General features: G+C 46.2%; 1 protein-coding gene across 1 annotated transcript; it reads left to right on the top strand.

Annotated features, from left to right (window-relative positions):
* Positions 1 to 2,221: 2,221 nt before the first annotated feature.
* Positions 2,222 to 6,647, top strand: LOC148389044 (uncharacterized). Its single transcript, XM_088394119.1, has 6 exons — positions 2,222 to 3,290; positions 3,356 to 4,497; positions 4,579 to 4,654; positions 4,715 to 4,829; positions 5,467 to 5,536; positions 5,794 to 6,647. The coding sequence occupies exons 2-6, from the start codon at positions 4,356 to 4,358 to the stop codon at positions 5,811 to 5,813; spliced, it is 423 nt and encodes a 140-aa protein (XP_088250245.1). The 5' UTR covers positions 2,222 to 3,290; positions 3,356 to 4,355; the 3' UTR covers positions 5,814 to 6,647.
* The last annotated feature ends 4,811 nt before the right edge of the window (positions 6,648 to 11,458 follow it).

An 11,458-nucleotide genomic window follows, 5' to 3' on the forward strand; every position in this document is an offset into this window, starting at 1 on the left:
ATTTTTTATCATCTAGTGGTGATGTGTGTGTGTGTGTGTGGGGGGGCACTGAAAAGTGCTAAACAAAGGAGTTCTCATGTCACATTGAATGTGTTGTTAACATTTAACAGGTCATTATGAATCAATAAAAGCCTGCGACTTTGTATTCGTTGAACGATTCGTTTGAACGAATCGTTTGAGTGAACCTGATTCTAGAGATTCGTTCACCTAAAAGAACTGGAATGCACATCACTAGTCCGAAGCAACCCTTTCCACAGTAGTCACCATGACAGCCGACCACCTGGTGGCGTCAGTGTGCCGAGCGCCGTTGGACGATCAGGAGAAGAAGAAGATTTGAATCGACGGATGTGACGTCAGGTCTTTAGGTCAATTCAAGGCAGGTGTGCTCGCTCAAGGGGAGTTATCATATGCAGGTGCCACCGGGCGCGTGGCGGCGCGGCGCGGCGGACGGCGGACGGTTTCTCAGGTAAGCGAGCATGCTAGCAAATGTTTGTCGTCTCCTGCCGTTTTTCACGACGGACGCCGTCCGTGTTTGTTGCACGATTGGCACGCTTTGTTGCCTTTTCTCACAATTCTTTTTTATTTCTTTTTGTTTGTCGCAGGATTGTCGTACTCTCGTGACTCACGCGACGGTGGGCCTGGAGGTAAATTGTAGGCCGGAGGCCATTTAGCCCGTGAGCAAATGTTTGCAGTTTCTTCTTGCCATTTTTTATTTCTTGCAGGATTTTCGCTGTCTAGGAAGTGCACGCCACAATCGACTTTGCGTCGCGTCGTTGCGCGTTTTGGTCGTTTTGCCGCTACGGTATTTCAAATGTCTTTCGCGGTTTTTTTTTTTTTTTTTTTTTTTAATAATGCTGGCCAGCATTTTTTCATTCGTTTGTTAAAAGTTCGTAAATGACGCCGGCATAAGCTCGTGTTTGTCCGACTATAGGAAATGTTAGTTTGACTCGAGTTAACTAAACACTTTTTTATTATTTTATATCATGCGTGTGCCATTTCCGTGTTATGCAAACTGATAAATGTAACGAATTTGTTAGGTCATGTCCAAATCAGAGCAAATCCATTCAAAGATGGCGCCCGCCCGCTCTCGTTCCGTCACGCAACAAACATTTGCGTGGGTTATTTTTTTCCCGTTTTGGACGCCGCCAACCTGGATCATCCATCTGTCCAATGTGAGGTGAGTTGTAGATGATGAAATTAAAATATGAATTATAAACTTTAATAATTCTTGTAATTTACCACAATGTAATGATTATATATTTTTTCAAATGTAAAACTCTACTTAGAATGTATAAAATTAAAATATAAACTATAATTTTGATAAATTATCATAACTTACTGCAATATAATATTTTTTCTCAAATGTAAAACTCCTAGTATGTATAATTGTTGGTAAAAAAATCATGCCATTGGCACTCTACTCAATGTCTATTTTTGTTGCAATAATTTGCTTGTCTTTTGTAGCACTAAAAAAGGCCGCCCAGCCAGGATCCTTCTGAAAAGGACAGAAAGGAGTCTCTTGAAGGAGCCCTTTACGTGATGTTGAGGACACTAAGGAGGAAGAGTAGTCCTAAATCAGGTGAAAACCTGTTTTTGTCAAGTTTCAGCTTCCCAACACACAATGGTTGTCGAGTTTTAGCTTCCCAGCACACAATTAATGTCTGTCTGTGTTTTTGTAGGCTGCAAGAGGAGCCGAATGGGATAAGTAATTCCACATGAAAAGGCGCAATGGCCTATCCAAAGGCGCAATGGCCTATCCAAAGGCGCAATGGTCTATCCAAAGGCGCAATGGTCTATCCAAAGGCGCAATGGCCTATCCAAAGGAGCAATGGCCTATCCAAAGGCGCAATGGCCTATCCAGAGGCGCAATGGCCTATCCAGAGGCGCAATGGCCTATCCAGAGGCGCAATGGCCTATCCAAAGGAGCCGTGGCCTATCCAAAGGAGCCGTGGCCTATCCAAAGGAGCCGTGGCCTATCCAAAGGAGCCGTGGCCTATCCAAAGGAGCCGTGGCCTATCCAAAGGAGCCGTGGCCTATCCAAAGGAGCCGTGGCCTATCCAAAGGAGCCGTGGCCTATCCAAAGGAGCCGTGGCCTATCCAAAGGAGCCTTGGCCTATCCAAAGGAGCCTTGGCCTATCCAAAGGAGCCGTGGCCTATCCAAAGGAGCCATGGCCTATCCAAAGGAGCCATGGCCTATCCAAAGGAGCCATGGCCTATCCAAAGGAGCCATGGCCTATCCAAAGGAGCCATGGCCTATCCAAAGGAGCCATGGCCTATCCAAAGGAGCCATGGCCTATCCAAAGGAGCCATGGCCTATCCAAAGGAGCCATGGCCTATCCAAAGGAGCCATGGCCTATCCAAAGGAGCAATGGCCTATCCAAAGGAGCAATGGCCTATCCAAAGGAGCAATGGCCTATCCAAAGGAGCAATGGCCTATCCAAAGGAGCAATGGCCTATCCAAAGGAGCAATGCCCTATCCAAAAGAGCAATGCCCTATCCAAAAGAGCAATGCTATATCAAGTCAAGAATCAAGCAGCACGCTGCAAAAGTCGACGTGTGCGGATCATGTGCCCAGGAGGGGGCAGTGTGGTTGCCTTTGGTTATGGGTGCACGACGGAAAGGTTGCAGGTGTGGACAGTGTTTGGGGGTCTGACGGTTGGTCTTGCTTAAGAGGTTGTGGCTTATCTGGATCCAGCGGTGTCTTGTGCTTGGTTGCCATTGACGGCTCACTTGGGGGAGGACGTGGTGACTTGGATGGAGACAAAACTGAACTTTGACGCGGAGCCCAATGTCCAAGCTTGCCATATGACTTGTACCATTTTGTCTTTTTCTAACCTGCCACTGTCGTGCTCGCTGCGTTCTTTGTTCTCCCCCATCGGTGTAGGGCGGCGCTGGAGCGAGCCGATCCCGAATGTCCAATTTTGCAATTTGACTTGTACCATTTTGTCTTTTTCTAACCTGCCACTGTTGCACTTGATCTAACCCTAACCTACCACCACTGTGGTACTTGCGTTCTTTGTTCTCCCCTAGGTGTAGGACAGCATTGGACGGTAACATTTTGTCTTCTTCTAACCTACCACTGTCGTGCTTGATCTAAGCTGTGTGTCCTTTGTTCTCTAGGGGGCGGTGTTTGGGCGAGCCGGTCCACGAGGAAGACGTAATGATGCGAGCAGCGCCCAACTCATTGCGTGTTCTGCCATTTGCAGGCCGGACGCAAAAGGGGGGGGGGGGGCGCACGGCCCGATCCGACCGGGCGACGCTCACCAATAGTAGCTAGCCGCTGTGCTCAAGTAAGCAAGTGACCGACAACTTTGGGTGCTCTTTGAGTTTCTAACATTTGTTTCTGTTTCTGCAGATGGCGACCGGGATGTGACACGATCTGATCAGAGGTGAACGGAGCGCTGTGGCATCGCTCTGAAGTCGCCGACTTCTGAGGGAGACCCGCTTCCCTGGAGGCGTCGACCTGCGCAGCTTCAACGTGTGAAATGGATTTTTTAATTTTTTTTTTTTTTAATAACACCAGCGGTGTCCCAATGTCTGTTTGAGGGCTGCATACTGAAACAAATTCAGAATTCTTTGACACCAATTACTTCAATCAATCACGAAATGTTGCCATTGACATTTTGTGCTACAAAGCAGTGTTGCGTTCATTCATGTGGTGTGTTGATCAAGTTGCCCCGAGGCTGCCATTTGGACACCAATGGTGACATGTGTGTAGGGCTGCACGTGTATTGGAAAACTGCCATATGGTGGTCTAGGTTATTGACATGCACTTTAAGACCGCAAAGATTTGGTTTTTCATGTCTCAAATGAAATATGTTTTCTTGCCTAACTATTTGTAATGAGTTAAGACGATAAGTCATTGTAAGTTAAAGTTAACTCATCTAACTGATCTCATTGCGATCAAATAGTTAACCTCCATCCAAGAATTTTGCACAACTTGCCTCAATGCAGTGGTCTGGCCCAATACTGCCATATCATTGGTTTTCCAAAATGTTGTGCAGCCCTCATTGAGTGCCAAACGCGCAGCGACGGCAAGCGCAAGCGACACCGCAGCGACGGCAAGCGCAAGCGACCGCGCAGCGACGGCAAGCGCAAGCGACCGCGCAGCGACGGCAAGCGCAAGCGACCGCGCAAGCGACCGCGCAGCGACGGCAAGCGCAAGCGACCGCGCAGCGACGGCAAGCGCAAGCGACCGCGCAGCGACGGCAAGCGCAAGCGACCGCGCAAGCGACCGCGCAGCGACGGCAAGCGCAAGCGACCGCGCAAGCGACGGCAAGCGCAAGCGACGGCAAGCGCAAGCGACGGCGCAGCGAGACTTTTGTGCTTGTCTTTCAAGGTGGAAGAGACGATGTATGAAACGAAGAGCCGGTGGACGGAGGCCACCAGACCCGCGATTGGTGAGCGGGTTGCAAAGGAAGGAATCGCCCAAAGAAAGGAGTCGCCAAGTGTTGAAGAGGAGCCTGATGCATGACTGGCCAAGGCTGGCCAGAGGCGGTGACATGGCAATCCAATCTGCAAGCGCAGTGTACACACTTGTTGGTTTTAATTTGATTTCCTCATTTTTCTGCCTTTCAGCTGGCAGCGGATGGGGCGAGCGCCAGCCTGCACCGAGAGGGACTGGGCTGCACCCACAAGACCAGGGAGGGGGCAGGTAATGAGTACGTTGACAGAAGTAAACCGCATGCAACTGAGTGCCGTTTGTCTTTTTGAGCTTGTGCGAGGCGAAAGACGAGTCCAACACCGGCCGGAGCAGACCCGGACCTTGGCCCGTGACGAGCGGCCCACACGAGACTGATGGGTGCAGATGCAGCCAGCGTTTCGGCGGAGTATGACTTTGTTTTTTCTTTTGTGCTTTCCCTACCCCTGTCTGTTTGAATAGGGTAACTAGTAGCACGCACGGGCATTTGGGTTGCTGTGACTCTCTAGATACGAATCGGCAAAGTAGACACCCCCTGCCCCCCTCCCTCCCTCCCTCTCTCGCTCTCTTTCTCCAACGCGCCCGGCAGTACCTGCATGGCCTGGTGCACTCAGGGTGGAACGTGGCTATACCTTGCCCTTTGTGGAATACCAGGGTATAATGTCTGCCAGACTGGGTCCCAGTGTCGTCGACGGTGTCGAGGACAAGGAGATTCTCCGTGACGCTCTCCGTGACGTCACGTTTTCCTCTTTTTTTTTTTCCCACTCGGGGCCCAGCCAGCTCTACTCAGGGGGAACTGTCCGGTTGCGCTTAAGTGCGCACCAAAGCCTCTTTTCATCTCCTCTCGCTCTTTCCCTCCCAATTTTTGTAAGGGGTTAAACATTTCATAACCCGGATCGCTCCAATGCGGGAGGGCCGTATGAGACATGCTCCAGCCCGTGCATGCCGCTAGTTACCTGATTCAAACTTACCTTAGTCAAGGTTGGGGGGGTGGTGCTAGTGAAAATGTTCCCCTTGCAAAAACCACCACAATGTCTGCCTTTCAGGATTGCTGGGGCACTGGATCCGATGAGTGCCTGCACAGAGAGGGACTGGACAGGACCGCGAGACCAGAGGGTAATAATAAAAAACTTTATTTGTAGAGCACCTTTCATACAAGAAATGCAGCTCAAAGCACTTTACAACAAAGTAAGAAATTACAAGCATTGAATTCTTCATATAGGAACAGACATAAAAAGAAAACAAAAACATTCATGTATGCATACGCAATTAATAAAGGGAGCTTAAAATAGGAGCACGCTTTAATAGACAGGTAATGAGTACGTCCACAGAAGTGAACCGCATGCAACAGAGTGCCGTTTTTCTTTTTGCAGTGGCACGAGGCGGCGGATGAGTCCAAACGTCGAATACCGGCCGGGGGGGGGAGCCAACCATCGCCCGTGATGAGCGGCCGACACGAGACGGACGGGTGCGGATGCAGCGAGGGCAAAGCGCCCAGCCAGCATTTAAGGAGAGTATGACTTTGTTTTTTTCTTTTGTCCTTTCCTCCCTCCACTTCTTCACTGGGTGTGCACACTGGCTATCTGCATGATGCCTCTTTCTTTCTTTCTCAGCGCTGCGTCATTTTGCAATATTGTTGTTTTACTGTTGTTTTTTTAATCATGAAATGAACTGTTTGTACTGTAATTGTGTGTGTGTGTGTGTGTGTGTGTGTACCACTGAACTGCAATTAAACTGTGAACTGAATTCAAGTGGTCCATTTTAAACATTGGCATTGGCAGTCTATCGTGCATACAAACTGGAATCATTTGAGACATTCTCAATGACAAGACAATTGTAAAGTTAGGCTGAAACAAAATTGACTTGTTAAATATGCAGTGTCAGGCTTTTTTTTTTTTTTTTTAAACTACACAAAGAAAAGCTGGATGCATTCTAAATTGTTGACAAAAGCCAAGTAGCCAGACACCCATAGATGCAAACGACAAGTGTACAAACGGTCTCTGTTGCGATCAGTAAGTCATCTTTGGCAACCCTGCTTTAAAATGGCCACCGAACTCAGAATCTTGCAGAATGTTGGTACATTTTTCTGTAAGAGTAAAAGCTGTTATTTGAATCTAGTCAGAGCCGTTTTTTGGTTTGTTTTGAATCGTCATGCATCATGTGGGCATTCTTGTGAATAAAATCAACAGTGGTGTGTTGGCTTCCTGTTGGTGGTCTTGTAAATAAAGTCAACTTTGGTGTCAGTCATCATTCGCGATGTGCCTCAATCGATGGTGCATCTCTTGAATGTGAAACTTATTGCATGTTTTGTTACAGGGCTTGATGTATTCATTGGCTGTCTGACTACAAAACAGGCTGTTGCTGTCCAGTCCAGGTTGCTGCTATAGTCAATTGAATTTATAAACACAGCGTGTAACTTCCAGGACCTTAGCTTTCAAGTCAAAGCAGTTGCGTAACTACACGGCTAGCCTCGGTACATGTACTGGGTGGTACCACCCAGTTCAGAGTGAAGTAAAGGCCAGAGTGTTCTTATTCATACCGGCATCCTTATGAAATTGACCGTATTAGACAGGCTAAATGAATTCCAAGTAGCAGCGTATTTGCCTCAACCTGTCTGATGCTGGGTCAATGTGATGCACCTTTCGTTGTTTTACCCAAAACAACCTAAGAAATAAAGTACTGCTGTTATCTCGCCAGTGTGCATGTGTGTTAAATGTACAGAACAAACTCATTTGCATGATAGACGTCTAAACCACATGCTAGATATTTGCCTCAACCTGTCTGATGCTCTATTTAACTGTGATCATTTTTAACAATTTTAATCCTTTACATTTTTAAGTACATTACAAATGATAGGCGCCCCAATTAGACAGCTGGGTCAATGTGACCCGCCTTTTGCGGTTTGTTCTGCCCAAAGCAACCTAACAAATACACATAAGTTCCGCCGCTATCTCGCCAACGTGCGTGTCTCTGAAATGTACAAAGCAAGCAACTTCATTTGCATAATAAACTTCCAAACCACATGCTAAAAAATATTCATGTGATGCAGAAAGTCTTCTGTAGCTTGCTAAGATTTGCCAATTTGAGCAATGCCGTATCCGAACCCGAGGCTGGGGGCTGCCCGTCCATGTGCCTAATTGCTCGGGCATTGATACATCAGCAATGTCAAGTCAAGTTTATTTGTATAGCCCTAAATCACAGTCTCAAAGGGCTTCACATAGACAAAAATTGACAATTATTCTCAAAGCATCCCCTGATCTTAAGCTCCCAATGCTTCTTTCTAGGTCTCCTCATGTCCTCAGCACTGCAAACCTTTGTGCCGGTACGCCATATGAAGTAAATGACGGAATATGTTTTGTTTTTTTACACCTCTAATGTGTATCAAGCATACCAGATGGTGTTTTAGAACAGCCTAGAATATTAAGTTACAAAAAGTTTAAAAAAAGTTAAAAAAAACTTACTAAAGTTTAAAAAAGTTATATATTTGCTCCAAGGAGGGAGTATTGACAAACGTCACTTCCTTCATAGTCTGCGCATTGTTGTGTGCTTCGCAGCGCGGCGCAGGCGGCACGGGGAGCAGCGCGGCGCAGGCGGCACGGGGCGCAGGCGGCAGGGGGCGCAGGCGGCGCAGGCAGCGCAGGCAGCAGGGGTGGGGAATCGAACCCTGGATCTCAGGTGTTCGAGCGCAGCGACGGAGCCACTCGCCAAGCGTGGCGAGCTCGGCAGTGACCCCGCTTTCACTTCGAGTCATTCTTATACGTTCAGTATTGCGCTCCGCGCGCGCTGGGTAAGTACAAAAGAGAACTGGCGGCCGCCAATCTCCGTCTCACACTGGCCGACCGGTTAGTGACACGGCCTCATGCCCCGTACATCCCTGGTTCGATCCCAGTGGTGGGAACTTTCTCCGGCCCACTTTTGTAAGCGTCTGAATACATGCATATAGGTTGCATGTCGACGCATTTATTTATGTGTAAACGCCCAGTGTGGCCCCGCCCGCAAGTGGGCGGGGCGATGCACTTGGCCCCGCCCCCTCGAAATGGCCCCGCCCCCTGCCCTACAAAAAGACAGTAGGGGGCGGGGCGAGGCCCTGGCCCCGCCCCCTGCCCTACAAAAAGACAGTAGGGTAGGGGGCAGGGCGAGGCCCCGCCCCTGGCCCCGCCCCCTGTCCTACAAAAAGACAGTAGGGTAGGGGGCGGGGCGGGGCGAGGCGCTGGCCCCGCCCCCCTGACAGTAGGGTAGGGGGCGGGGCGAAGCCCCGCCCCCTACCCTACAAAAAGACAGTAGGGTAGGGGGCGGGGCGAAGCCCCGCCCCCTACCCTACTGTCTTTATATTCAGTATAAATACAGTATAAATGTATATATACATATATATATACAGTATATATATACTGTATATATATATATACAGTATATATATACTGTATATATACTGTATATATATATATATACAGTATATATATATATATATATATATACTGTATATATACAGTACCCTACCCTACAAAAAGACAGTAGGGTAGGGGGCGGGGCGAAGCCCCGCCCCCTACCCTACTGTCTTTATATTCAGTATAAATACAGTATAAATGTATATATACATATATATATATATATATACAGTATATATATACTGTATATATATATATACAGTATATATATACTGTATATATATATATACAGTATATATATACTGTATATATACTGTATATATATATATACAGTATATATATATATACTGTATATATACAGTATATATATACTGTATATATATATATATATATATATATATATACAGTATATATATACTGTATATATATACTGTATATATATACAGTATATATATATACAGTATATATATACAGTATATATACAGTATATATATATATATATACTGTATATATATATACAGTATATATATACTGTATATATACTGTATATATATATATACAGTATATATATATATACTGTATATATACTGTATATATATATATACAGTATATATATATATACTGTATATATACAGTATATATATACTGTATATATATATATATATATATATATATATATATATATATATATATATATACAGTATATATATACTGTATATATATACTGTATATATATACAGTATATATATATACAGTATATATATACAGTATATATACAGTATATATATATATATATACTGTATATATATATACAGTATATATATACTGTATATATACTGTATATATATATATACAGTATATATATATATACTGTATATATACAGTATATATATACTGTATATATATATACAGTATATATATACTGTATATATACAGTATATATATATATATATATATATATACTGTATATATATATATATACAGTATATATACAGTATATATATACTGTATATATATATATACAGTATATATATACTGTATATATATATGTATATATACATTTATACTGTATTTATACTGAATATAAAGACAGTAGGGTAGGGGGCGGGGCTTCGCCCCGCCCCCTACCCTACTGTCTTTTTGTAGGGTAGGGGGCGGGGCTTCGCCCCGCCCCCTACCCTACTGTCAGGGGGGCGGGGCCAGCGCCTCGCCCCGCCCCGCCCCCTACCCTACTGTCTTTTTGTAGGACAGGGGGCGGGGCCAGGGGCGGGGCCTCGCCCTGCCCCCTACCCTACTGTCTTTTTGTAGGGCAGGGGGCGGGGCCAGGGCCTCGCCCCGCCCCCTACTGTCTTTTTGTAGGGCAGGGGGCGGGGCCATTTCGAGGGGGCGGGGCCAAGTGCATCGCCCCGCCCACTTGCGGGCGGGGCCACACTGGGCGTTTACACATAAATAAATGCGTCGACATGCAACCTATATGCATGTATTCAGACGCTTACAAAAGTGGGCCGGAGAAAGTTCCCACCACTGGGATCGAACCAGGGATGTACGGGGCATGAGGCCGTGTCACTAACCGGTCGGCCAGTGTGAGACGGAGATTGGCGGCCGCCAGTTCTCTTTTGTACTTACCCAGCGCGCGCGGAGCGCAATACTGAACGTATAAGAATGACTCGAAGTGAAAGCGGGGTCACTGCCGAGCTCGCCACGCTTGGCGAGTGGCTCCGTCGCTGCGCTCGAACACCTGAGATCCAGGGTTCGATTCCCCACCCCTGCTGCCTGCGCTGCCTGCGCCGCCTGCGCCCCCTGCCGCCTGCGCCCCGTGCCGCCTGCGCCGCGCTGCTCCCCGTGCCGCCTGCGCCGCGCTGCGAAGCACACAACAATGCGCAGACTATGAAGGAAGTGACGTTTGTCAATACTCCCTCCTTGGAGCAAATATATAACTTTTTTAAACTTTAGTAAGTTTTTTTTAACTTTTTTTAAACTTTTTGTAACTTAATATTCTAGGCTGTTCTAAAACACCATCTGGTATGCTTGATACACATTAGAGGTGTAAAAAAACAAAACATATTCCGTCATTTACTTCATATGGCGTACCGGCACAAAGGTTTGCAGTGCTGAGGACATGAGGAGACCTAGAAAGAAGCATTGGGAGCTTAAGATCAGGGGATGCTTTGAGAATAATTGTCAATTTTTGTCTATGTGAAGCCCTTTGAGACTGTGATTTAGGGCTATACAAATAAACTTGACTTGACATTGCTGATGTATCAATGCCCGAGCAATTAGGCACATGGACGGGCAGCCCCCAGCCTCGGGTTCGGATACGGCATTGCTCAAATTGGCAAATCTTAGCAAGCTACAGAAGACTTTCTGCATCACATGAATATTTTTTAGCATGTGGTTTGGAAGTTTATTATGCAAATGAAGTTGCTTGCTTTGTACATTTCAGAGACACGCACGTTGGCGAGATAGCGGCGGAACTTATGTGTATTTGTTAGGTTGCTTTGGGCAGAACAAACCGCAAAAGGCGGGTCACATTGACCCAGCTGTCTAATTGGGGCGCCTATCATTTGTAATGTACTTAAAAATGTAAAGGATTAAAATTGTTAAAAATGATCACAGTTAAATAGAGCATCAGACAGGTTGAGGCAAATATCTA

The sequence above is a fragment of the Syngnathus floridae genome, chromosome 13 (assembly GCF_059516105.1).
Source record: "Syngnathus floridae isolate MCC-2025c chromosome 13, RoL_Sflo_1.0, whole genome shotgun sequence".
In the NCBI taxonomy this organism is placed as follows: Eukaryota; Metazoa; Chordata; class Actinopteri; order Syngnathiformes; family Syngnathidae; genus Syngnathus; species Syngnathus floridae.

Bases quoted from the DNA above. Each gene is read 5' to 3' on its own strand.
- LOC148389044 (XM_088394119.1), top strand. From the start codon at position 4,356: ATGAAACGAAGAGCCGGTGGACGGAGGCCACCAGACCCGCGATTGGTG. The intron at 4,830-5,466 runs GTATGACTTTGT...TCTGCCTTTCAG, and splicing joins GCAGCCAGCGTTTCGGCGGA to GATTGCTGGGGCACTGGATC. The intron at 5,537-5,793 runs GTAATAATAAAA...TTCTTTTTGCAG, and splicing joins CAGGACCGCGAGACCAGAGG to TGGCACGAGGCGGCGGATGA.